General features: G+C 44.5%; 1 protein-coding gene across 6 annotated transcripts in view; it reads right to left on the bottom strand.

The window, feature by feature from the left end:
* Positions 1–4335: 4335 nt before the first annotated feature.
* Positions 4336–27004, bottom strand: part of GTF2I (general transcription factor IIi) — a 109889-nt gene continuing 87220 nt past the window's right edge. For all 6 annotated transcript variants that reach the window (XM_047779899.1, XM_047779902.1, XM_047779900.1 and 3 more), the window contains 16 exons: positions 23930–24001; positions 22535–22718; positions 21854–21912; positions 21428–21502; positions 16297–16398; positions 15514–15579; positions 14860–15043; positions 13100–13158; positions 12400–12480; positions 11889–11972; positions 11537–11720; positions 10665–10693; positions 8114–8155; positions 7050–7091; positions 6192–6267; positions 4336–5477 (listed from right to left, as the gene is read on the bottom strand). In XM_047779899.1, coding sequence (XP_047635855.1) covers positions 6209–6267; positions 7050–7091; positions 8114–8155; positions 10665–10693; positions 11537–11720; positions 11889–11972; positions 12400–12480; positions 13100–13158; positions 14860–15043; positions 15514–15579; positions 16297–16398; positions 21428–21502; positions 21854–21912; positions 22535–22718; positions 23930–24001 — 1322 coding nt within the window. In that variant the 3' untranslated portion in view covers positions 4336–5477; positions 6192–6208. The remainder of the gene's footprint in view (positions 5478–6191; positions 6268–7049; positions 7092–8113; positions 8156–10664; positions 10694–11536; positions 11721–11888; positions 11973–12399; positions 12481–13099; positions 13159–14859; positions 15044–15513; positions 15580–16296; positions 16399–21427; positions 21503–21853; positions 21913–22534; positions 22719–23929; positions 24002–27004) is intronic.

Below are 27004 nucleotides of genomic sequence, written 5' to 3'. Positions count from 1 at the left end.
CCAAGGGCTGAGGACTTCTGCCACCTCCAAGGGGGTGCAGGACAGTGAAGACGCACAGGCTCGGGTGGAGCGGGGGCACAGGTGTTTTACAGAAGCGTCTGGCAGCACATACTGTTTTGCACCTACTACCAGGAGCAACGACGCCAACTCTCTTAGGATAGAAAACCAGGGTCAACCCTGGCTCTGGCTTCTGACCACATGTCTGCTTTGATCCTGCCTTCCCAGAACCTCAACTTGCAGCCTCCCAAGACCTTTCCCTAGAGACTTTAGGTCGCTCATACAGGGTGTGAAAGCTTTAGTCTAAATTACAGGGCATGCAGGTGGGGACATCTCTCGCCAGGTCCCCCGGCCACTACCAAGCATGTGGTCTTTGGTAAGGGTCGTCACTGCTCCCTAGACCTTGAGGGACTGGGCTTCAAAGGAGCATCCTTATCACACATGAAGTTGATGCTTTAAAAAAAAAAAAAAAAAGTTCCTGTCATGGCTCAGCGTTAACAAACCCAACTTAGCATCCATAAGGACATGGGTTCGATCCCTGGCATCGCTCAGTGGGTTAAGGATCCAGCGTTGCCGTGAGCTGTGGTGTAGGTCGCAGACATGGCTTGGATCTGGCGTTGCTGTGGCTGTGGCGTAGGCCAGGGACTATAGCTCCAATTCAACCCCTAGCTTGGGAAACTCCATATGCTGCAAATGTGACCCTAAAAAGACAAAAACAAAAACAAAAAAGCCCGTCTTCTGAGAAGGAAATCGGGCAGGAAGCACCATTACAAATGGGTATTGTATCATAGCTTCTTTCAGAGCTGACTTTGCTGACACTTCCTCAAAATAAAACCACAATGTTTGGTTTGGTTTGGTTTGGGGGTGGGATGGACATGACATACAAGACGGTTGGGGGTGGGATGGGACGGGAGACACGACATACAAGATGGTTGTTGACTGAACTTCCCACAAGCTCTGCTGGTTTCCGCCCACTGTGATTTGCCAACAGGCCACCGTACACTGAGGGACTCGTAATGTCTCAATCTGGCTACAAGCTGCTTTCAAATCTAACCCCTTCCTTTTTTTTTTTTAATGGCCACACCCATAGCATATGTTAGTTCCTGGGCCAGAGATCGAATCCAAGCCACAGCTGCAATGCCAGATCCTTTAACCCACTGTGCCAGGCCAGGGATCGAACCTGCACCTTTGCAGTGACTGGAACCACTGCAGTTGGATTCTCAATCCACTGGGCCACAGTGGGAACTCCTCGAAGCTAATCTTTGAGCCAAGAAGGCTAGCAGCCTCCACGCAATGTACAAATGCTAATCATCCCTTAGTACAAACCAGAGTAAAACAGAACCCAAACTGCAGAGGCTGAGGGAGAGCCACTCTGCTCAGAGTCCAACCAGAAGGCTGAACGGCCTCACTCGTGCTCATTCTACTGGACCACAGGGCTGAGCAGAACAGGGAGCAGTTGCTACACTAAAGGGGGTGCAGGTGGCCTCCACTCCCCACATCCCGCCCCTCCTTCTCCCCCATCACAGGGGAACTAGGGCATTCAGGGGAGAACCACGCCTCTCCAAGTTCAGCGTCCAGAAAGCGGGCTTCCATTTAGGAGGGGGGCAGCCGACGGTGACATCGAGAGGCCCTTGGTGCCTAACAAGGATCTCTCCACTCACGGAGAAGCCACCCAGGGGGTTGAGTTTGTGTCGAGCAGGGCCTGAAGTGTGGACACTGGAAAGGTCTCATCACATCACCTTCCTCGTCCATGGACCTTTTGGTCCTTTACGGGAAGGAGAAAAACAGCCGAAATGTGGCTGGAAGGGTGCTCAGATAGCCAGCTGACCGCTGTAGCAGACAGCGCCACAGCCCCGGGCCAAGTCCGGCTGGCTCCTCCCAGAGGTGAGACTGCGGCCACTACTTGATTCCAAGGCAACTTGGGCACAGGACGTCAACGCTCAGTCCGCTCAACCTCGCTTCATGCACCATTACGTGATTCAGACCAAAGAAAAGATAAAGGGTTCTAAAGACGTGCTAACTGCTAAAAGGGCTCAGCTTCTGCACACCGAAGGGCCTGAGGAGCAGTAGGGAGGACAAAGGCTGCTCAGCTCTCCCCACCTGCCCCCGAAGCCCAGGGCTTGGAGCCCGGGTCAGCACGCGGCCACCACTACCTTCAGAGGTAAAACTCAATCCTGCAATTCCTTTAGTTTTACCACTTCTGTTGGAAATTTATTCAAGGTGAAAGCTGTCCAGAAGCAGAGGCTGGATTTGGTCATACAGCCCACGCTCCAGTGAGTCACTCCACTGTATTTGCTGGTGAAACACAGTTTAGCCATCAAACGATCACGGCATCAGGATGCTGTCTCCAAGACACCATGCACATTAGAATTACTCATGAGAGCTATCTGAGCTATAGTTTTTCAGTCCGGTCCTTACTGATCTGATAAAGCCCTCGGGGACCAAGTTTTACACCCCTCACCCTGCAAAGCATCAGCTATTCATCGACTGGCACTGCTTATTCACTAACATGGGTTGCCGAAGGCTTATCCTGAGACAGTTCCTGGGCTCTGAATGAGCAAACCAGTTGACATTCCACACACTTTTTTTTCCAGCTTTTTAGGGCTGCAGGTATGGCACATGGAAGTTCTTGGGCCAGGGGTTCAACTGAAATTGCAGCTGCAGGCCTATGCCACAGCAACGCCAGATCCGCACCCCATCTGTGACCTTAACCCACCCAGTGAGGCCAGGGATCAAGCCTATATCCTTCCTCATGGTTACTAGTCAGGTTTGCTCCTGCTGAGCCATGACGGGAACTCCCCATTTTAAATAAGCTGATGGCCCTGAAACCAGGGCTAATTTTATTTACTTATTTTTTTGGGGGGGTCTTTTTGCTATTTCTTTGGCCGCTCCCGCGGCATATGGAGGTTCCCAGGCTAGGGGTCGAATCGGAGCTGTAGCCACCGGCCTACACCAGAGCCACAGCAACATAGAATCCAAGCCGCGTCTGCAACCTACACCATAGCTCACGGCAACGCCGGATGTTAACCCACTGAGCAAGGGCAGGGACCAAACCCGCAACCTCATGTTCCTAGTCGGATTCATTAACCACTGCGCCACGATGGGAACTCCAAACCAGGGCTAATTTGACCACTGCAGGCAAGGAGGCACTTTAGCAAGGCATCAACTCGCCAGGAAATGATGCAAGATTTACTAAGAGACACCCGACTGTGGAAGCAGAGACTGAAGGAGCCTTTGGGAGGCGACAGTAAATTAATAAATAAAAGTGACTTACTCTACCTCCAAGCCCCTCCTGTCACAGACAAATGCAGTGACAGCCCCCCTTGCCTGAGGGTCTCCATTTCTTTCTTTTCCTTTGTAGGGCCGCATCCATGGAACATGGAGGTTTCCAGACTAGGGGTCCCACTGGAGTTGTAGCTGCCAGCTTACGCCACAGCCACAGCAATCGGGATCCGAGCCGCATCTGCGACCTACACCACAGCTCATGGCAACAGCGGATCCCTAACCCACTGAGTGAGGCCAGGGATCAAACTTGAGGCCTCATGGCTCCCAGTTGGGTTTACTAACCGCTGAGCCACAAGGGGAACTCCTGAGATTTGCCATTTCTTAGAGGAACCAACAATCCTGTTTAGCTTAGAGATGAGGGCACAAGAGGACAGGACAGCAGGCCCTAGACAGGCACAGGTTACCAGGAGGAGGACACGGCACTGACTGTGCTGCTATCTCGAGAACAGAAACTGATGTACTTGCTAGATGTGAGAAACTTAAAAAAAAAAAAAAAGCTAATATATATAAAAACAATGTATGTGTATGCATATGTATATATATACACAGTTCTTACACCGGATGTGTATCGTTACACTGACTGGGAAAACAGTTACCTGCACACGCTGAACTCCTTCGAAAAGCAGCCTTTGGAGGCAGGTGCGTCTCCAGAGACTGGGAGGAGAACAGAGCTGGGGATACCTTCTCCGAGCGCCTGTCTCCTCCGGGCCGCAGCTTTCCCTGCGGTCACACTTGTAAGGGTGCAGGAGAGGCAGAGCGCTGTTTTCAGGGAGCAGAAAAGAACCTGGGGCCAGTGCGGTTCTGACGGGGGAGGGATTCCGACCTCAATCGCCACACGCAGGCTACATCCAGCTGGCACATCACCAGTGAAAAGCTGGGGGCTCCGGCCCAGCCCAGACGACGGGCACAGAGGTCTCTGACACCCCCCGGACAAGGGTGGCCCCACCAGGAACCAAGCCGGCCTAACCTCACGGTGTGTTGCGCCTACCGCCGAGCCACCCCGGGTTTCCCCAGACAGTCATGAAAACACCTTCGAAAGAATGAATTAGTGTGTGAAAGGCATGGATGGATTTTATTTATTACCCTATATCTACAATTTAATTTGAGGTAAAATATAAGCAACACATAAAAATGCCTATTTCTGCTACCATGTAATAGAATTCTCCATTGTGAATATTGCGATAAAGCTAATGAACACTCTAGGCCATCACATACTCTAGCTTTTCATATAGCTGGTATTTTACAAGTCTTACTGTTTGTGAAATCTCAACACATGTAAGATTCTCCTACCAACGGCGCAGAATATCAGAGGGTGCGTCATGAGCGAACTGACCCCTCACTCCCCACACTGGAGCCTCACTGTCAGAAGGAGAATCTGGAAAGTCGTGAAGGTGATGAAACCCCCTTGAGTCTGTCTGATCCAAGCTGGACCAGTGTTCCGAAGGAGTCCCCGCAGCGGGTTGCGGGAGAGTGAGGCTTTAGTGTCGTTCAGCTTTTGCCCGAACACTCCTACCTGGTCTGAAACGGCTGGTGCACCATGCGTTTGATTTAGATGCAAAGGAAACGTGGATGGAAGAGGTTCGCTGGGTTCCATCGACAAGCCACACGCTGAGATACTGACCTCTTACTGGCTGTCAGGTGATCCAGACAGTTGGTTGGTTAATTATGATAAAAAACATACGAACCATGATAGAGAGCTTAGGAAAAGGTTTAGTCAAATATACAGATACTAACTGTTCACCCAGTCATCAAGGAGAGTCGTGAACAAAAGGATCATTTAAATGATTTTTCAAATAGAAAAACTAAGGAACTGAACTATCACAGGTGTTCTTCACTGCAGAAGCTGAGATGTTCCAGGAGGAGATATCGTCCCTTGACTGGAAAAGAAACACCACAGCGGAAGGCTCTGCCGAATACGTACAAAATCTCATGAGGTTCATCCCTGTCATTTTCCCTGTCGTTTTTCCAGCACTGCTGTAAAATCCTTATAATACATCCAAAGTAAACCAGCCATTCCAAATCTACAGTCACTCTGCTCTTTAATTCAATTCACAGAACTGCTGAAAAAGTAGACATTTCTATCTAAAAGTAGAAAAAAAGGTTTGTATAGAAGGTATTTCTGTTATACAAGTATATTACACAGCTCGGGGCAGTAACAGGTCCGAAAAGCTCTTCTCACCCACTGATACTTTAAGCTAAAAGAGGAGAGAAAACACACAAGCAAGAAAACAGGTTAATCTGATTATAGGAATTTATGATTCACTAACATCACAACTTAATGACCACGTACATCCATGAACTGACAGGACATGACAACAAAGGGGGCTCTGTATAAAAACACTGGATTGCTGGGTACAGATGAGAGCTAACTGTATCCTCTATCACAGAAACGCTCAGCAGCTGGGGCGCAGTGAGGCTGAATGCGGCATGAACACCAAGCTTCCCGGCCTGCTGGTCTAGAGCTGGCCCCTCGAGCGATAACCTGACCAAGTTTGAGAAGTCTGGAATAATCAGGCCTGGACCTTAATTGCGCAGGAAACACAATGGATTGTGTGGCTCAGCCAGACTCTGCAAATACTCTTATTATGCTTAGGGGGGAAAGTCAGTCTGGTGCTACTGACTCACACTGAATTCCAGCAGCAAGGACAAGACAACGTTCAGATCGAAAACAAAACCTAACCGTTTACATTGGAGGCAAAGTGCTTTAACATCTTTGCCTATAGGTGTATACTGATCGGAGGAAACTGCCTCGGCTTGAATCTTCTAGCTCCATCTACCCAGCATGCTTATACATGGTTCTCATCTGCTCTGAAGGCTGGGCCACAATTTATGGCGGAAGCAGGGAAAACACTTTCGCTTACGACTATGCGGGTGGGTTCATGGCACCCTGGACACAGAAGCTGATTTACCCTAGGAGGGAAGAGGTCTACCACGTAGGGTCTGGTTCTTGCTTGATTTGGGAGTTTCCATCAGTCTCCTTTATTTCTATCAAGAGAAACAAAAGGGAACCGCTTAAATGCACTATTCATGCAAATCTGCTCAGTAATAAATCTACTCAAACCAAACTATTCATTAAAATGACTTAATAAGATACTAAAAATAAGATTTTCAGAGAAAACATCCAAGTTCTAAATTTTAGGAGTTCCCTGAAACTCCTGAAAATTTGAAGGATCTGGCATTGTCACTGCTACAGCTCAGATCACTGCTATGGCATGGGTTTGATTCCTGGCCCAGGAACTTCCACAGGCCCCAGGTATGGCAAGAGTTCCTGCTGTGGCCCAGTAGTTAAGGACTGGACATTGTCTATGTAAGGATGTTAGTTTGATCCCTGGCCTCCCTCAGTGGGTTAAGGGTCCAGCATTGCCACAAATGGTGGCACAGGTCAGAGATGCAGCTCAGATCCAGTATTGCCGTAGAAAGAAAACAAAGAAGACAAACAACAACAAAAAAGTTCTACCTTTGTTACATATATTTTCCAAGTAACAAACATTAATTATTTACGTAAGATTCACACTAGCTCTATCTAGGTTATATAGGAGTCATTTAACTCTTTCAGAATTCATTAAAATTCTTTGGGAAAATGGAGAAGAACCCATGCATCACCTCCAAACACAATGCCTCTGGGGACAAATTACAGATCCAATTCACCCAGAAACAAGGGAACAGAACAACTTCACACCTAGTTCTAATTAAGCAGTTTTAAAAACACAGTTCATTCTCTGCCTTTAGGCACTTCAGTTTTTCACAATGAGACTACTCCTTTTTACCTTCTGTTGCAGGAACCTCCAATTGGCTTGGTTCAGATGATTCTGAAGAGAAACACATGAAGATTTTATTTTAATACAGTTCAAAAGTTGCTTTTATCTATTTACAGATCATAAAAGGAGAAAGCTCTCCAGACACTGTACACAAAGCCCAAGTCGAGGGTGAAAACACTCACAGCTCCTTGGGATTCATCAAACACACATGACTCGTTTCTGCTTTTCTGAGATGTGTTCGGCGAGCTTACACAATCAGTACACAGCTCTGTTTTGCCCCTTCCTTCTGTGGGCTTCCAAATAAGTCTTTCATTACTTTCTTTCTTTGTTTTTGCTTTTTAGGGCCGGACTAATGGCACACAGAGGTTCCTGGGCTAGGAGTCAAATCAGAGCTATAGCCGCTGGCCTACACCACAGCCACAGCAACACCAGATCTGAGCTGCAGCTGCAACCTATACCACAGCCCCTGGCAACGCCGGATCCTTAACCCACTGAGCAAGGCCAGGGATCAAACCCACAACCTCATGGTTCTTAGTCGGATTTGTTTCCGCTGCACCACAACAGGAATGCCAAGTCTTTTGTTATTTTCAATGAATTACAAAGCAGGCCTAAACACTTGTTCCTAAGGAATTTTAAAAATCACAACAAATACATTTTCACCCAACACAATTTGACTTACTGCAGCTATTAGGAACAAATGGCATACGTTGTGTTTTATGCAAACCCCCCCCCCCAAAAAAAACTGGTATAAAAAAGACCCAAGTTAAAAGATGACCTTGTCACCCCACAAAACTGCATTCTATGCCATTGACTTCAGGGTGCCAGGCCTGGGACAGCAGGAACAAACGGCATGTGGTCCAGCTCCCCACGAGGACCCCGGCTTGAGCTTATACAAGCTTTCAGACAAAGGAGTCCAAGAGGCCAAGTCTCTGTGTGCACATGTGTGTGCACATGTGTGTGAAGGAACTGGCTTTCCTTCAAGTTAGGCAAACATTGAGAGGCGACACAATTTATGTGACCTGTTTTACTGAATTAAGTAGGAACGTTTCTGTATTTTACCCTGTTTAATTTACCTTGGATCACTGGGCCTTCTGACTCATTCTGATCAACCAACTCTGAAAAGAAAGCAGATTCATTTCAGTAACAATGTAATGATATGCTGCTGCATTTGAAAAGCACTCTTACATACATTCTCTATTCTGATGCTTCGAATTGCTGTAACAGGTACTATTTTTCTTCTGACAAGATGGGAACAAGCATTAAAAGTTCTGGTGTGTCCCATCAAAGTAATTATTTCATAGTAATTACCATAAAATTCTGTAAAAGACTACTGCACAAGGAAAGAAACAAAACTGAACATTTTAAACATAAGGTAGGAGTTCCCACTGTGCCTCAGCGGTACTGAACCTGAAGAGTATCCATGAGGACTCAGGTTTGATCCCTGGCCTCGCTCGGCGGGTTAAGGATTGCTGTGGCTGTGGTATAGGCTCCCATCTGCAGCTCCGACTCAACCCCTAGCCTGGGAACTTCCATATGCCACACATGTGGCCCTAAAAAGCAGTAAATAAATAAATAACAATAAAATAAACATAAGGTAAAGGGGCAAGGGAGCTTAAAATGCACTAGCTTTTGAAACTAAAAATTACACAGAAGGCAGATGAAATGGGGTCAGTAAAAAGTTTTCTCAGCAGTTCCCTGGTGGCCCAGCGAGTTAAGGATCCAGCATCACTGTGGTGGCATGGGTTCGATCCCTGGCTCAGGAACTTCTATATGCCACACCTGCAGCCAAAAAAACCCCCCAAAAACAAAAAAACAAATGACTTCTCTTTCATTACTGACATCACCATATACTAACATACGTGGTCAAGACAGAGTAAAATAAAAACAGAATTGATTAAAAAAGAACTCATGGCTTGGGGGAACAAACAAATGAGCACATTTTGAGAGTGAAACTCAAAACGTGGAAGCAGAAGAGATGAAACCAAATCCCACGATACTGAAGAGCGATGGCCAAAGAATAGCACCTGCGTGTGAAGCAGAACAGGATGGTGGGAACAGGGAAAATAACCTCAAGATTCCTCAAGTCGGGGGCAAACCCACAACTCACAAGGTTTAGCTGCTCGGTGGTCACTGACAACTCCTGAACACTTTCCCAAAGAATACAGCACAAAACTGAATGCTCAAAACCGATTAAAGAGTCAAAATAACACCAGTCGGAAAACAGACTGAAGTGGGAATGGTATTATATTAGTTAAGGATGAGCCTCACTTTGGGAAATTTTCAGTAATAAAGTTAACTGAAGAACATAAAAGATACACGCTCAATGAAGTTTTGCTAAAAACAAACAAAAAAACCACCGTTTAAAATGATATGGGAGGGAGTTCCCGTCGTGGCGCAGTGGTTAACGAATCCGACTAGGAATCATGAGGTTGCGGGTTCGATCCCTGGCCTTGCTCGGTGGGTTAAGGATCTGGCGTTGCCGTGGCTGTGGTGTAGATGGCAGACACAGCTCAGATCCTGTGTTGCTGTGGTTCTGGCGTAGGCCAGCGGCTACAGCTCCAATTCGACCCCTAGCCTGGGAACCTCCGTATGCCGCAGGAGCGGCCCAAGAAATAGCAAAAAAAAAAAAAAAAGATATGGGAGTTCCCGCTGTGGCTCAGCAGATTAAGAACCAACTAGTATCCACCAGGGTGCGGGCGTGATCCCTGGCTTTGCTCAGGGCGTTGCCACAATCTGCGGCTCAGATCTAGCACTGCTGTGGCTGCGGCTCCAATTAGAGCTCAGCCCGGGAACCCCCACATGCCGAGGCTGCAGCCCCAAAAAGGAACCCGGAAGAACACTACTAGTTCTTCATGCTACAGTGTCTGAGGGTCCGGGAACTGCCAGATATTCTGACTAATTATTAACAGGAGCAGCTACATCACATTAAAGGACCTACTTTTCCCAAAATAGTAGTGAAGGTAGTAAAAGCAGTAAAGCCAGTAAAAATACAGATTGTGCTCACTGAGCTCACACCATGGGCCAGGCACTGTTCTAGGGCAGGAGGCAACAAAATCATCCCAAATGAGGGAGTGTGTATTTCAGTCTCTGCTCCAAAGTCTCAACTCTGCCCTAAGAAAGGCGTCTGGTAGAGCTGGAATAACACGTTATTTACACACGGGCAGAAGCTGCGGCATCCCTGTTTTAATTTTAAAGTCTGGACGTATAACGTGCAATTTAAAATGCTCTAAACTCCCTAAAGGTGCACTAATATCATTCCCATGTTATGAATACATAAACTGAGATTTAAAAAGTGAAGCACTCACCCAGTTCTATATCTAGAAAGAGCGGCTAAGACAACAGCTGTGAATGATTAATGCTGTAGGTGAGGTACACTATCACACTCTGGTGTGAGAACACGGACACACACACACACACACACACACCCTTTTCAAACCCCAGAAACACACACACACACACACACACACACACACACACACACCCTTTTCAAACCCCAGAAACACACACACACACACACACACACCCTTTTCAAACCCCAGAAACACACACACACACACACACACACACACACCCTTTTCAAACCCCAGAAGAGAAATAAATGAAAGACTTTTAAGAAATACTCACGGTTATTAATCACAAGTCCTGGAAATGGTCTAAAGAGAGAAACAAATTGTGTAAAGTTGTGCGTTTTTAAAAAATCTACAAGAATTTGCATGTATACTCAGTTTATTCAACTAATTCATGTCACTTACACGCTACCACAAGAAAGTTATCCACTAATGTTTAATCTTATACTTTTAATCTATAGACAGATACATACATGACATATTATTAGAAAATGCTACATCTGAGATGGTGGAAAAACAAAAAATAGGAACAAGAAAGGGGAATAGCATGGAGAATGAACACTGGTTAAGCAGAACAGCAATACAGAATTTTTCGGGAAAGGGTCCTGAGAAATGATGAGGGAAAGCCTTGGGAGGGTAAGACATGACCTATTTCTGAGTGCGGATCCTAGGCAGCTGACGCTACACTGGCAACTGGACCATAGGCGGTAGGTTCAGCGATAGCTAAGTTCCGGGAGATAGAAGCCAAGAGTAATGGGCATCTGGGACTTCCGCTGAGGCGGAGGGAAAAGGGACACCTGTAACGCCTGCTGTGACAAGCACCTATCAGGGGTTGTGCTTCTCACAGCAGCCTTAGAGGCAAGGTGTAACCATCCCTCCTACCCATGGGTAAGGAGCTGACACTCTCAAAGGGAAGAAGTACAACCTCAATGGGCAGACAGGAACAAGCGACTTAGCACTGAGTCCCGCCGGACCTGAGGCCTATGGAAAGACGCCTGAGGCAGGGGCTAGCAACATTTCTCTGAAAAGGGCCAGAGAGTAAACATTTCCAGCTTTGTAGACCACACTCTGCCCTACAGTGTTAAAGATGACTCAGCCTCAATGATCCGCAGGTTCATTCTTATGACCAAACAGGGAGCCCTCACTTACCTAATGACCGTGAATTTAATGAACTCAGCCGAATCTAAGATCCTTCTCATGGAGCTGATCTCCAGATAGCTGGGGGCTTTGAATGACACTCCGGGAGGCATGCCGTCAACCACCACACAGCCAGGGTTAATTGTGATTTTCCTGTAGGGAACTTTCACAGGGAAACCCATACCAATCGCTTCACCTATAAAGAGACAGACAGTGGAAAAACAGAGATTAACCTAGTACCCTTAGGAAGTGGTTAAGAAGCAGAGATTACAACTATGTGAGCATAAACTACTATTAAGATCTCATTGAGACAACATCTCCTTGCTTATTATTGCAAGCTGTAGTACGCAAATACAAAACTTACCAAACTTTCGACTGAAGAGGTCGTTAACCTGTTCTCGTAGCTGTCTCGCTTTTTCCACTTTTGACAGTCTTTCATTATCATCATCTACAAAAGGTTAAGAGAAAACTGTAACTTAATAACGCAGTTTTAATACCAGATACATTTTTAGGTGCTTTGTCCAACTTTACTTTAGGCTTTTGGAATGTTTTAAAAAATGAATGAAGGCTGAAATGGTTTAACCAAACAACTTAATAGTAACACCAAATTGAAAATACAACATTATTCCAATTATAAAGAGCCTCATATGCCATTTTATACAAATCTGTAGAACAACACACTAGGCATCTGGGTAGCCTATGGGTTTTTGCTCAGGCCAAGTCTACTAAGTGCCTAGAACCACCCAGAGGTAAACCGACAGGGCGATGCGCCAGGTTAGCAGTTCCTGCAGGGGCTGGGGAGGAGCACACACGACGGGCAGTACAGGCAACATCCACGAAGCCCCTAAACTAGGATAAAGGGAGAGAAAACATACCTGGAATTGTCACCTGAATGATGTTAAGATCTTCAACTCCTGATGCAGTAGTATTAACACTGGGGGATGAATTTATTTTTCCTACAAACAGAAACTTGAGATTAGAATATATACAAAATGTAATTAAACCTTACGATTCAGACGACAAAAGGTAGTTCCTTTTCATGAATTATTTTGTTACTCTGTGCTATTAGGCTTCTTGAAAGACAGTTTTCCACTTCTTTTCTCTTCCCTGTGCTGCTCTGTAGAGCATGAGCATATAAAGACCCTTAGTTATTTAAGAGCTAAAAACTCTAATTAACACAACCCCCAATTTGAATGAACTTTCTTATCTAAATAGCTGCTCTTTAAATAATTTTTTTTTGTCTTTTGGTTGTTGTTGTTGTTGTTGCTATTTCTTGGGCCGCTCCCGCGGCATATGGAGGTTCCTAGGCTAGGGGTCCAATCGGAGCTGTAACCACCGGCCTACGCCAGAGCCACAGCAACGCAGGATCCGAGCCGAGTCTGCAACCTACACCACAGCTCACGGCAACGGCGGATCGTTAACCCACTGAGCAAGGGCAGGGATCGAACCCGCAACCTCATGGTTCCTAGTCGGATTCGTTAACCACTGCGCCACGACGGGAACTCCTAAATAATTTTTTAAAACAATGTTGCAAGGTAAATAACAACAGCATAGTTTTTTTAGCAAAATGCTTACTTGGAGGGCTCTTAGAGGAGGAGGTGCTCTCCTTAATTGCTGTCTCAAACATTTCAGGCCTAAAAACAAGAGAAAAAACATTTGTGTTAATACTCCAATAGTAAAACATTAAAAAACTGAACAAGTGAAAGATTTAAAAAGCTAGTAACTCTCTCTATATATACACATTCTCGGTAATACAAGGACAGAAGTAGCATGGATATGTAATAAAACGAGAGTTCCCTGGTGGCCTAACAGTTAAGGATCTGGCATTGTCGCTACTGTAGCATGGGTTCGATGCCTGGTCTAAGAACTTCTCTATGTCGTGAGTGCAGCCAAAAAAGTAATAAAATTAAAAATGCACGAAAGGAATTCTCATCACAGCTCAGCGCAACGGTAACGAACCCAACTAGCATCCATGAGGACGTGAGTGGGTTCACCCCCTGGCCTTGTTCAGTGGGTTAAGAGGTGTGGTGTGGCTTGCAAACATGGTCTGGATCCCACGTTGCTGTGGTGTAGGCCAGCAGCTACAGCTACAATTTGACCCCTAGCCTGGGAACTTCCATACGCCGAGGGTACGGCCCTGAAAGAAGGAAGGAAGGAAGGAAAGAAAGAAAGAAAGAGAGAGAGAGAGAGAGAGAGAGAAGGCAAGCAAGCAAGCAAGCACAAAAGACCAATTCTAAAGTTTAAACTTATCTTGGAAAGATTCAACACTAGACTTAAGGACACAGGCAGAGCCCAGGATGCAGGTAGCACAAAAACATATGACAAGCTGTGAAAACGTGAGCACAAGTCTCTCTCTTAGGAAGCAGAAGCAGGGGCCTTAGCTTTTAAGACTGGCTGAAAGTACACAAAGTGGCCATTATGTTTGGCAATGTCAGCTTTGACTATTTGACTGCATCCTTGCGGGACTCAAGGACATGAAACAAAATCTCTTTCCATTAACTTGAAATAATTTTTGGACATTAATACATGAAACAAAATCTCTTTCCATTAACTTGACATAATTTTTGGACATTAATACATGAAACAAAATCTCTTTCCATTAACTTGAAATAATTTTTGGACATTAATACATGAAACAAAATCTCCTTCCATTAACTTGAAATAATTTTTGGACATTGATACATTTTTTTGTTTTTGCTTTTTTTTAGGGTCGCACCTGTGCTTTTTTTTCAGGCTAGAGGCTGAATCAGAGCTGTAGCTGCCAGCCTACACCAGAGCCACAGCACGAGAGATCCAAGCCGCATCTGTGACCTACACCATAGCTCATAGCAACGCTGATCCTTAACCCACTGAGCAAGGCCAAGGATTGAACCCACAACCTCGTGGTTCCTAGTCGGATCGTTTCCACTGTGCCACAACGGAAACTCCTGATACTATTTTTTAAATCACAATTTATTTCCTCTAATTCAACTGTGTTGGCAGAATTCATAGATCTCCAAGCAAACAGGAGAGACATTTAAAATATTTGGTAAACTGGAAAATTCAAGAGCTTTATAAAATTGAAGCACCACTTAGATGCCAGCAGCATCAAACATTAAAAATATGACTATGAATAGATTTAACAAAATCAAATTGGTACCTTCTGATAAGTTAGAACCCTCCTTTCCTCTCTGCACCAATTATAGAAAATTTAAATCATATACCAAAGTACAGCTTAAAGAGCTTCTTTGCCTCTAGGGTTATTCTGGCTGGGCCCTGAAGCTGAATTCATGTGTATTGCCCAGCAGCAAACCATAGCAAGTCCGGGCCAATCTCATTTCCTCTTATTTCCTTACTTTTTAATGATGAACTTAATTTTGGCTTTGTTTCGGAGGATCTTCTCCAGCCGTGGAATGCCAAAAGTAGATGGTCGTCGGAATGGTACGCCCTCGGGTAAGCCCTCCACATAAAAATCTTCTGGGAAAGACTCAAATAACGCAAACGGCACTTTCACAGCTTGCTTAAGGCCAAGAGCTTCACCTAAAACAAAAAACAAAAAAAACCCCACAAAAAACAAGAAAACATTTATTGTTTCTCACATTTATAACTTTGTTAAAAAAAAAAAAATCCTTCTTTAAAAATGCCTTTCCCCGCCCCATTTTAGGGCTGCACTCAAGGCACACAGGACTTCCCAGGCTAAGAGTTGAATTGGATCTGCAGCTGCAGGCCTACGCCACAGTCACAGCAACTCGGGATCCGAGCTGAGTCTGCAACCTACACCACAGCTCACAGCAACGCTGGACCCTTAACCCACTGAGCGAGGCCAAGGATCGAACACGCAACCTCATGGTTTCTAGTTGGCTTTGTTTCTGCTGTGACACAATGGGAACTCCAAAACCCACACTTCTGATGATTATACTTCAATGCTGAACATTTTACTATCTCACATTTTTCTGTTTTTATAAAAAGCTACCTCATGTTTTAATAATAGTTTTTCAAAAGAAACTTACCGCATTTTTCATTGAAAAGATTTTCAACTTTCTGTTTTAGGTCCGTGATTTTGGCATTCCAGGCCTCTGCATGTGAAGACACAAGAGCAATGACGATGTTAGTAACAGTTACTAGCAAACATCCCAGGGCAGGAACTTTTCATCTGATTGGACTGTGCACCTTTAAGAAGTACAAAGTAGGAGTTCGCTATGGCACCACGGGTTAAGAATCTGGCATTGCTACAGCCATGGCACAGGTCGCAGTGGCTGCAGCCATTAAAAAAAAAAGGTACCAAATAAAAAATACATAGGTTTCTAAACACGGTTAGGTCTTGCTAACTGCTGTAATTCTAACGCTTTATTCAACTGTTTTATTATGTTACTAATATGTTGGTTGCAAAGAAAGAGAGAGAGAAAAAAAAGAGAGAAAGAGAAAGAAAATGAAAAAACTTCCCCCCAAACAATTACAGTATCTATTACATGCCAGATATGATTCTACTCTTTAAATGATCTGGTTTTTAAAATCTACATTAACTCTATGGAACAGGAAGTAATGTTACCCTCGCTTTGTAGATAAGGTGGTTGAGACACAGAGAGGTTAAGCAGCTTGCCCATGGTCACCGAATTACAAAATACTGGAGCCTGATCTGAACTCAGTCTGGCTCTATAGTCTGTGCCTTTAATTGCTAATATATACTAACTCACCAAATTAAAAAAAAATTTAAAGAGTAAAAGAAAGCATTTTTTAAATTAATTCCATTTACTTAAAAAAATGAAATCAAGAAAAATAAAACACATATTTACCAAAGGAAAACTCTCTTCCTCGAGGCTTGAAGGGAACATTAGAACCATTAGTCTGGGTGGGGGTTCGAACAGCTGAGGTTTGAGGGTTGCTGTTATTAGGGCCTAAAGAAGAATTAAAGAAACAAACAAAAAAATATAATCAGCACGTTTGTTAATAATGCTTGGGCGCTCCTTGTGGTTTCTCTAGGATATGCCCTTCAAGGCCAACCTGTACTGGGAAACAACAGGAGTTCAACTCCCACAAGCCCCCTGCGATGAGAACAGCCGCTGCCTTCAGCCCTGCAGACCTCCGCCCTTTTCCTAATCCCACCCCTACAACAGGCGCTTCCCCCAACAGCTCTCGAGCTGATCCAAGGTACTGCTGGCTCACTGCATGATTCATCATACCATTTTGAAGCGACTGTGTTTGCTTTTATGTTTTTCTTTCAACATTTAGACTATAAATACAGTTTTAGATAAAATTACATTAGCTCCACTATGAAAGGTTTCCTTCAGATTCCCCAGCGGACTCTGTCTGACATGCCCTTTCTTTGAATTAGTACAATATAGAAACAATGTTGGAGTTCCCGTCGTGGCGCAGTGGTTAACGAATCCGACTAGGAGCCATGAGGTTGTGGGTTTGGTCCCTGCCCTTGCTCAGTGGGTTAACGATCCGGCGTTGCCCTGAGCTGTGGTGTAGGTTGCAGACGCGGCTCAGATCCCGCGTTGCTGTGGCTCTGGCGTAGGCCGGTGGCTACAGCTCCGATTCGACCCCTAGCCTAGGAACCTCCATATGCCGCAGGAGCGGCCCAAAGAAATAGCAAAAAGACAAAAAAAAAAAAGAAAAAAGAAACAATGTTATGGGTTATCAGTTATTTTCCATTAAAAGAAAGGCTGGCAATGGCCTCAGAATCCTATAAAATGTCAAGAGTCCACATTCTAGTCTTTAATTTCAAACTCTGGAATAAAACAAACAAACAAAAAAATCACAGCTTCCTTCAACAGCAGAATGATGAAAGCCAAGTATTTCTGGATCAGTTGGATCTCGCAGAGCAGCCTGGTTGAACTGGCAGATATAATAACCATACATGGAGTTCCCGTCATGGGTCAGTGGTAAACAAACCCAACTGGGAACCACGAGGACACAGGTTCGATCCCTGGCCTTGCTCAGTGGGTTAAGGATCCGGCATTGCCGTGAGTTGTGGTATAGGTTGCAGACGTAGCTTGGATCCCACGTTGCTGTGGCTGTGGTGTAGGCTGGCGGCTACAGCTCCAATTTGACCCCTAGCCTGGGAACTTCTATATGCCGTGGGTGTGGCCCTGAAGAGACAAAAAAGAAAAACCCCACAGAAACAAAAACCCAAATAACCATACAGAAGAACTTAGTACGCCCCATCACCAAAGTTCTTTTTTAAAAATATATTTATCAATTTATTGTGAAATCTTTAAAATAGACAAGCTTTTTAGAAGTCCCCTTAATTATAGATTTATTGTCACCCACTTTCTACTATACCCTGTCTCTTGGGATAGACCATGATGGAATATGAGAAAAATAATGTAAATAATTACATATATATGTGTGTGCGTATATATAAATGATTGGGTCACTATGCTATAAAGCAGAAATCAACACAACACTGTCAATCAACTACACTCTAATAAAAAACTTAAAAAGCAGAATCTGGAGTTCCCATCGTGGCACAGTGGTTAACGAATCCGACTAGGAACCATGAGGTTTCGGGTTCAGTCCCTGCCCTTGCTCAGTGGGTTAAGGATCCGGCGTTGCCGTGAGCTGTGGTGTAGGTTGCAGACGCAGCTCGGATCCCGCGTTGCTGTGGCTCTGGCGTAGGCGGGTGGCTACAGCTCCGATTCGACCCCTAGCCCGGGAACCTCCATATGCCGAGGGAGCGGCCCAAGAAATAGCAAAAAAAAAGACAAAAAAAAAGTCTGTAAAAAAAAAAGGCAGAATCTTCATATTGACTTACATCAGATCTGTGATTTAACATTAAATAACTTCAAATAAACTTAGGCATAACTCCAACGTATAAAATCTATCAAAGTGGATCTGCCCTTGATGTAACTTGTAACCATCTTAGCTTTTTCCGTGTCTCCTCAAGTATATCCCAGGTCCTCCACAGAATAAAGAAGACACACTATATGGATTATCAACAAGCATCAAAATGTATTGAGCAGTCATTTGGCCACAAATAGCTGGTCTGAAAGTGCAGCTTCCATTACTAGTCTAATAGGTCCCCTAACTGAGTGCTAGGAAATATATTTACTAAACTTCAAGCCCAGCTACTGTTGAGGATGAACTGGTTGTTACTTTATAGAAAGGCAATGATTGCAATAAGTCACTGAGAGGTGTCATATAGATGACAGGCCATCCATCCATCCATCAATATTGTTAAAAAGAGTCAACATTCCTAACTGGCTATGGCATAACGTATAAACTTCTTAGAGGACTGTAATTAACCAAGCTCACTGGTTTATTATTCTCATGTGTCTTATGGATGTGTCTTATTGCTGTCCACGCATTTTACAGGTACTCCTGTCACTGTGGCAGATCAGGCTTTCTGGGGAGTCTTTGTCTTCAGGCAAGGGACAGGACACTCTCCAGTCTTCCTGGGGCACAGTGTGTGAAGAGGCTGCCAAGACCACCCAGTCAGCATCTCATGTTTGTACTCCATGTTCATGATGCCATCTTTACACAGCACCAGGACAAGACAGGAAGAAAGGTGTGATCAGCTGACAGAATTAAGCGAGTGGAATATCTACTTCCTATTCCAAAATCAATAAACTGGCAGTCTGGCTTATGCTGAAGAGAAATAACACTACACATCTACCAGAACATCTAAATTAACAAAGAATGACAATATTGAGTACTGTAATTATATGCAGCAACCAGAATTCTCACACGTTCCTGACAGGAGTGTACAGCAACAGAATCATCCTGCCAAACTATTTAGAAAGTTAAAAGCCCAGGAATTCCATTCTGAAACATCTACTCAGGAGAAGGAAAGCATATGCTAGGTTTTGGACACAAATGTTCACATAGCATCTTGACTACAAAAAGACTGTATATAAACCCAAATATCCACTGGAAAATACAGAAACGAAGTCTAGTGAATTCATATAAAGACGTAATACTCAGTAATAAAAATACTGAACTATGCAACAAGAATGAATCTAACAACACTGTGCTGAGCAAAGGAAGCCAACTGTGAAAAGAATATATATGGCATGATTCACATGCAATTCGAGAACAGGCAAAGGTATTCCATAGTAACAAAAAGCGCATCAGTGGTCGCCTGTAGCCTGGCCTGCAGAGGAGTGACTGCTGGGGAGCGCGAGGGACATGCTTTAGAGGCAGACGTTTTCCATCTGCTGACTAAAATGCTGCTCCAGATTATCTTTCGAACCTCAAACGGTACAATTACAACAGTGCACTTTATCACATATAAAATATACTTAATAAACTTAATTTTCAGGTAATACAAAAATTCCATTTTTAAGGATGATATATTATTTATAAGAAAGTATTAGTAAGGTACGATAAACCCCCAAACCCTCCTTTCTATATCACGAGTCTTGACAAAACGAATTGGACTGGACCCAGCTCTCTACTACTTAAACCACCTTGAAACACTATTTATGGTATTTCAAAAGTATAAATTAAAGTTGGGGTCTAGTTACAGCACTGGTTAAGCAAAAGAAAGCTACTATGGGACAAAGCCCTTATATGGCTTGGATACGACAACAAAAAGCTCTTCTCTGCTAATCTGAAGGCAGGTCAAAACCATTCTTCATTTTACCCCGTCACTGACCTTTTCTCGGCATGCTCACAGCATTATTCATCAACAGCCGAAAAGCAGATACAAACCAAGTGCCCCTTTTCTTTTGAACCAGAAACCAAAAACACAGAGGGGAGGGGAGGTGTGCCAAGTGATGTTAAGACAGTACTTTTTTCAATTTAGAAACACAGGAGTTCCCGTCGTGGCGCAGTGGTTAACGAATCCCACTAGGAACCATGAGGTTGCGGGTTCGGTCCCTGCCCTTGCTCAGTGGGTTAACGATCCGGCGTTGCCGTGAGCTGTGGTGTAGGTTGCAGACGTGGCTCGGATCCCGAGTTGCTGTGGCTCTGGTGTAGGCCAGTGGCTACAGCTCCGACTCGACCCCTAGCCTGGGAACCTCCATATGCCTCGGGAACGGCCCAAAGAAATAGCAAAAAAAAAAAAAAAAAAAAAGTCAATTTAGAAACACAGTGTCTGGCGTAACAAATGGGTTTATTACCCACTGTAAAGAGCACGCCCGTACTGTCCTACTTGCTGATTCCCATGCAAAGCAAGAAAAGCTAAATATTTTCATTTCCATATGAAATCATTCTAGTTAGTACATTTATTTGTATTTAGTGATCAAACCTTTAAAAAAAAAAAGGCAGAGAATTAAAAAACACATGTCCACGCAAAAACCTGCACATGAATGTTCTCCAACTGATGAAAAGATAAAGAAAATGTGGTATATCTACACAATGGAATATTATTCACCAAAAAAAAGGACACCCATGAGCATGGATATTATCACAAAAACAGAAAACAGGAGTTCTCTGGTGGCCTAGTGGTTAGGGGTTTGGTCTTGTCACTGCTGTGGCTCAGGTTCAATCCCTGGCCCGGGAACTTCTGCACGCCCCCAAAGAAGGGGCAGAAAATAACAAGTGCTAGTGAGGCTAGAAAGAAATTTCATGTCCTAATTGAAATGATCAATTAGAAACATTTAGAAATATAGTTTTATCACAGCTAGCTTTTCATACCTAAAACTAGTTTTGCAAAAACTCATTTGCATAAAAATAGAAATAATAGGACTTCCAGTCATGGCTCAGTGGTTAACAAACCCAACTAGTATCCATGAGGACATGGGTTTGATTCCTGGCCTCACTCAGTGGGTTAAGAATCCAGTGTTGCCGTGAGCTGAGGTGTAGGTTGCAGATGAAACTTGGATCTGGCGTTGCTGTGGTAGCCTGGCAACCTCCATATGCTTCAGGTGTGGCCCTAAAATGACAAAAAGACTTTTTTTCTACATAAAAAAGTGAAAAAGCAACAGATAGATGTACTGCACTGGAGAGAGGACAGAAATGGGCCCAGAACAACCTCACCTTCCACAGTGACCTCAATCTCAGGAACTTTTGAATTACTCCCAGGGCTTCGTGGTCTTTTTGGGGACTGCAAAGCTATAAAGTAAGCACACAAATTATTTTTGCGTATTGTTAGACAAACAAACAGAAGGAGATGCTTTATAAAAGCAGTGTATTAAAATTCACATAGTTTAGTTCTTTCCAAAGAAAGGTGTAATCCTCAACTCGAGTCTCAACAGAGCTGGGGAAACATGAATGAGGGGACGAACTGCAGCCTGAAGCTGCCACGGAAACTTCTGCTTTTAAAAAGCAGAGAGAGAAAGGGGGATCCGTTAAATAAAATACCTTACAAAGCAAACAACAAACCGAAAGCCCGAAAAAGGCATCTGCTAATGGTTCAGGATGTTTTAATGCACTGAAGTATAATAAAGAAAAACAATCTCTTACCTTTAGTGTTTATTTTACTAGCCATTCCAGGAGGCAAGTAGGAAATAACTAGTTCAGGTCTAGAGAGAAAACCAAGAAACATTACAGTGGCCAGTGTCATCCTGGTCTTCACAACCAGTAAAAACAGTAATGACCAATGTTTATTATAAAGGTGACCACAAAACAACTACAATGCAACAGTAATTTCTATCATTATGGACTGAAAAATTCACTTGTCCTTCCCACAACTACCTGCTAAGTGATTTTTATGAAAAGCAAATGACTTCTTTCATGAACGTGAAAATTAACTAACACTAGGTTTAGCTTCAACTACCAAAATGCTGCAGATATGTACATGAGAAACCCAACTGTTAAAACTCAGCTGCCCTTAGGTTTAATCAGGAATAACAGAGCACATGAAAATCAGCATTTTGATCCTTCCATCAAATATCTACAAATACTAAGAGACATCACAGCATGTCTCACACACTTGAAAACCACCACTGTGAGGCAGGTGTTACAACCCTCCTCGTGCTGAAGAAGAAAGGCAGGTACAGGCTAAAGGGCTGAAGGCAGTGGACACTTGGAGAGCTAACACTTTTCCATCAGGGATCCCAAAGCCCTAACGGGAACATGTAGCTAGGAAAAAATTTAAATCGTATTAAAACTTAACTGTTTTAATTCCAGACAAAGAGAACTTACTTTTTAACAACAAACTTGATTTTATTACTTCCACGGACAATCCTTTCAAGTCGTGGGATTCCAAACCAGGTAGGGCTTCGGAAGGGAATTCCTTCTGGCAAGCCCTCCACATACAGGAACTCGGGGTTTGATTCAAACACAGGGTATGGTACTTTCACTGCCTCTGTAAGTCCAAGAGCTTGAGCTGAAAGTGTAAGAGAACATAAATTGTGGGAGCTAAAATTTGCACAGTCTTTAGCTTTTGTCTGATAGCATTCTCTTTTTATTTTTTTAAAAAATTATGGTATAATGCACAGATAACATCAGTTTCAGGTGTGGGGCATAATGATTTGATATTTGTATATACTGCCAAATGATCACTATAGTGAACATTGGAGCACTCTCAAATATTTTATGCAAGAGTTCCCAACAATCTAGCAATTTCTACTTAATAAATAATGTAGGTATTTCCCGTAGAGTCTGTGAAATTGAAGAAAAAGCCTAAAAATGTTTTTAAGAGGAACACTTTAACACCTGGAATCAAAAGGAAAATTAGTCAGAGTTCCCGTCGTAGCTCAGTGGAAACGAATCTGTCTAGCATCCATGAGGATGCGGGTTTGACCCCTGACCTCGCTCAGTGGGTTAAGGATCCAGCATTGCTGTGAGCTGTGGTGTAGGTCACAGATGTGGCTCGGATCCTGAGATGCTGTGGGTATGGCGTAGGCCAGTGGCTACAGCTTTGATTTAGCCCCTAGGCTGGGAACCTCCATATGCTGTAGGTACAGCCCTAAAAAGACCGAAAAAAAAAAAAAAAAGAAAAGAAAAAGGAAAAAGAAAAAGACAGTCAGTTAAAATTACCTCTGTGCTCTGGGCAGAAATGAACTACAGCCCTTTCCACTGAAATGGCACCTACCCAGCCCTTGTGTTATCGTCTAGGTGCAAGTGTGCTGTTTAAGAGAGTAGAGGTGTGTACGATGCATCTGGGCAGAACTGGTCAAGCTAGAGAGACGAGAAGCAGAGTGTGGGACGCAAACGCCAATTCCCGGTACTAGAGTGCCCACCACAAGGCCCCAGGACGCTGCTCCCACTCCCACTCCTCACTTCCTTCTCCAAGCCTGACCCACCCAATCACCTGAAACACTCTTGCTGAGCCTCCTCAGAATCATCAAGACAGTGTTCCAGGAGAGTGCTGTCAACACATTCAAGTTGAAACAGATGATGAATCCTGTTTGCCAATCGGCGTTAGCCACATTAGACATACGGACAGAGGGACTGAGAATTAGCCCAGTTCCTCCCTTCCTCTCCCACTGTGACACAGAAGGCTGAATCCAGGAGAAACACCTGCTGTAGTGGGCATTCGGAACACTGCCTTTGACTACTGTTTTTCAATTAAGACATAATCACTGCTTTACTTACCAAATTTCAAATTAAAAATCTCTTCCACTTGCTTCCGGAGCTTAGTAATTCTGACATTCCAATCTTCTTTGACTAGAAAGCAAAAACAAATCTAATTAACAAGGTCCCTTATGGGTGCTGACACAAAATTAGACTGGATGCTATTCTTTCCAGTAATGCCATTTAAACAAGAAAGCGATAACTGACATATAACATTATAGTAGTTTTAGGTGCACAATCCAGAGACTTTGGAGTCAGAGGGAAGAGAATGATTTCCTGCACTTGCCAAATATCAGAAGTCGTACAGGGAGACAGAATTTATTTTTATTATCATTATTATTATTTTTTTTTGTCTTTTTGCTATTTCTTTGGGTCGCTCCCGCGGCATATGGAGCTTCCCAGGCTAGGGGTCGAATCAGAGCTGTAGCCACCGGCCTACGCCAGAGCCACAGCAACACGGGATCCGAGCTGCGTCTGCAACCTACACCACAGCTCAGGGCAACGCCGGATCGTCAACCCACTGAGCAAGGGCAGGGACTGAACCCGCAACCTCATGGTTCCCAGTCGGATTCGTTAACCACTGCGCCACGACGGGAACTCTGGGAGACAAAATTCAAATGTAAGTTTGCACAATAAATACAGAAGAACTTGTTCATGAAACCAATGTGCCCTGGAGGTACATCAAGGAACCCTGCCAAGCATGGGAGGATCAGGTGCCTAAGACTCAGGCCCCTTGTACCGGGTTCAGCCAGAATAGGACTTGCCTTCATACAGGCCTGCCTGCCTGCCTGCCCTCCTCTCTCCCTCCCTCCATTTATTATTTATTTACTTACTTACTTTCTAGGGCCACACCCTCAGCATGTGAAGGTTCAAATCAGAGCCACAGCTGCTGGCCTACACCACAGCCACAGCAACACCGGATCTGAGCCATGTCTGCGGCCTACACCATAGCTCACGGCAACGCTGGATCCTCAACCCGCTGAGCAAGGGCAGGGATCAAACCCACAACTTCATGGTTCCAATGCCTGTGCCACAATGGGAACTCCAGGCATTCCTTTTTTTTGTCTTTTTGCTATTTCTTGGGCCGCTTCCGCGGCATATGGAGGTTCCCAGGCTAGGGGTCGAATCAGAGCTGTAGCCACCGGCCTACGCCAGAGCCACAGCAACGCGGGATCCGAGCCGCGTCTGCGACCTACACCACAGCTCACGGCAACGCCGGATCGTCAACCCACTGAGCAAGGGCAGGGACCGAACCCGCAACCTCATGGTTCCTAGTCGGATTCGTTAACCACTGCGCCACCACGGGAACTCCCATTCCTTTTTTTAATTGAACAGATATGTGCCTACAGATTCACAAAGGAAAACTTCCCTAATCCCAGCAAGAAATAAATGATACAGCGGTTAGGGAGATGCCACTCAACACTATCACATCTACAATTCGGTTTATTTTCTTACTCTTATTTATAAAAGAACATCCCCTTTAAAATATAACAGAAATGAGGGAAAGAATAAGCTATTCTAAAAGACATCTATGTGCCACTTTCTTGGACAGAAAATCAGGGCTCGTGTGCTGGAGCTGAGCTGCGAGGACGCAGGTGGACCCAGAGACAGTGGAGGGAGGGCGGAGGCTCTGGCCAGGGAAGGAGGGACAGGCAGAGCAAGCGCCAAGGCGCAGAGAGAGCAAGAATCCCGACTCGGAGGCAAGGCGGCAAGACGTGCTGGACGAGTTCTCAAGACACGGCCGAAGGTTGGCTGGGGGCCTCACAATGTCTTTCAGCATTCTTGTACTTTACTGCAACCGCGGAAGTACTTTCAAACTTTTTTTTAAGAAGAAAATGTAGCATCTCAAGGGTTGACTATTATACCTCAGCCATTCAACCAGAGGAAGTAAGTCTGGCCAAACCAAGTTTGAGTATTACTGTAACGCTATCCCGGCTCTCCTCCTCCTCCTGAGGCTCCACGTCCTTCTCCTGCCTTTGCTCCTCTAATGCAGAGGGACCTCTGCACCATCCCACGCAAGGACAGAGCACTGCCTTATTCTTCCCCTTCAAACTCAATTACCTGGTTAGCTCCAGAACGTTCTCACATGTGACATCTACCCAAACTGACAGCAAAGTGAACCCGCATGGTGTATCTGAGCACACAGCTGGTACCTAAGGGTCAAGTACACGTCTCTGATGGCCGTGACTAACACGACTCTTTGACAGGTATTCTAGGACTTCCACTGGCCCGGCAAAGACTAACGTGTGGGTCACTGGCAGACCAAGGAGTTTTGTTGGAATGAAGGAAAACTTCTAATTCTGTCTAAGGTCCACTATGAATGGTCGAAGGCCAAGTACTGCTAAGGACTGGGAGAATGGAGCGTCTTTTGATAACAGGACTCTAATCGGGTTCTTTTCTACCGGGCGAGATGTCAAATAGAGCTGCTGCAACCTCAGCATCTGTCATTTAGAAAAGCAAGGCCTTGTGAAGAACGACTGAGGTCTAAATCTGCATGCGGGCAACTGAGCACTTAAAATGTGGCTGCTGCAATTAAGGCGTGCTGTGTGACACACACACACCAGAGTTTCAAATAAAGAACATAAACAAATGGAATGCAGGCATTCCCCCTGTGGCTCGGGTCACTGCTGAGATGCAGGTTTGATCCCCGGGATGGCACAGTGGGTTAAGGATCCAGCACTGTCGCAGCTGTGGCTCGGACTCAATCCGTGGTCCCTGGAACTTCCTCTCGCTGAGGGTGCAGCCAAAAGAAAAAAAAGTAATTTAACTCATCATGTACTTATTTGTATTGATTATAGGATGCAACACGGATCTAGCTACTAAAAAGTTTAAAAGAACATAAATGGCTACATTTGTGTTGCACATTTTATTTCTACTAAGCACCACTGATCTAAATGCAAAGCTCCAGTTTCCCTAAAACTGTGTTCACATTGATAAATGAAGGAGTTTGCCTGTATTGCGCGTCCACGGAAGATTTTCTGGGTGGAAAAAGAAGAATTCTGTGGCTTTAAAAGACAAGTAAAAGCTTAAAAACTACGCGTTTAAGCTCTTAAAAAGGAATCTCATGGAGTTCCCGTCGTGGCTCAGCAGTTAACG

Source organism: Phacochoerus africanus, chromosome 5, assembly GCF_016906955.1.
Source record: "Phacochoerus africanus isolate WHEZ1 chromosome 5, ROS_Pafr_v1, whole genome shotgun sequence".
Lineage (NCBI taxonomy): Eukaryota > Metazoa > Chordata > Mammalia > Artiodactyla > Suidae > Phacochoerus > Phacochoerus africanus.
Note: the sequence above shows the minus strand (reverse complement) of the source record. Positions and strands in the feature narration are given on the sequence as shown.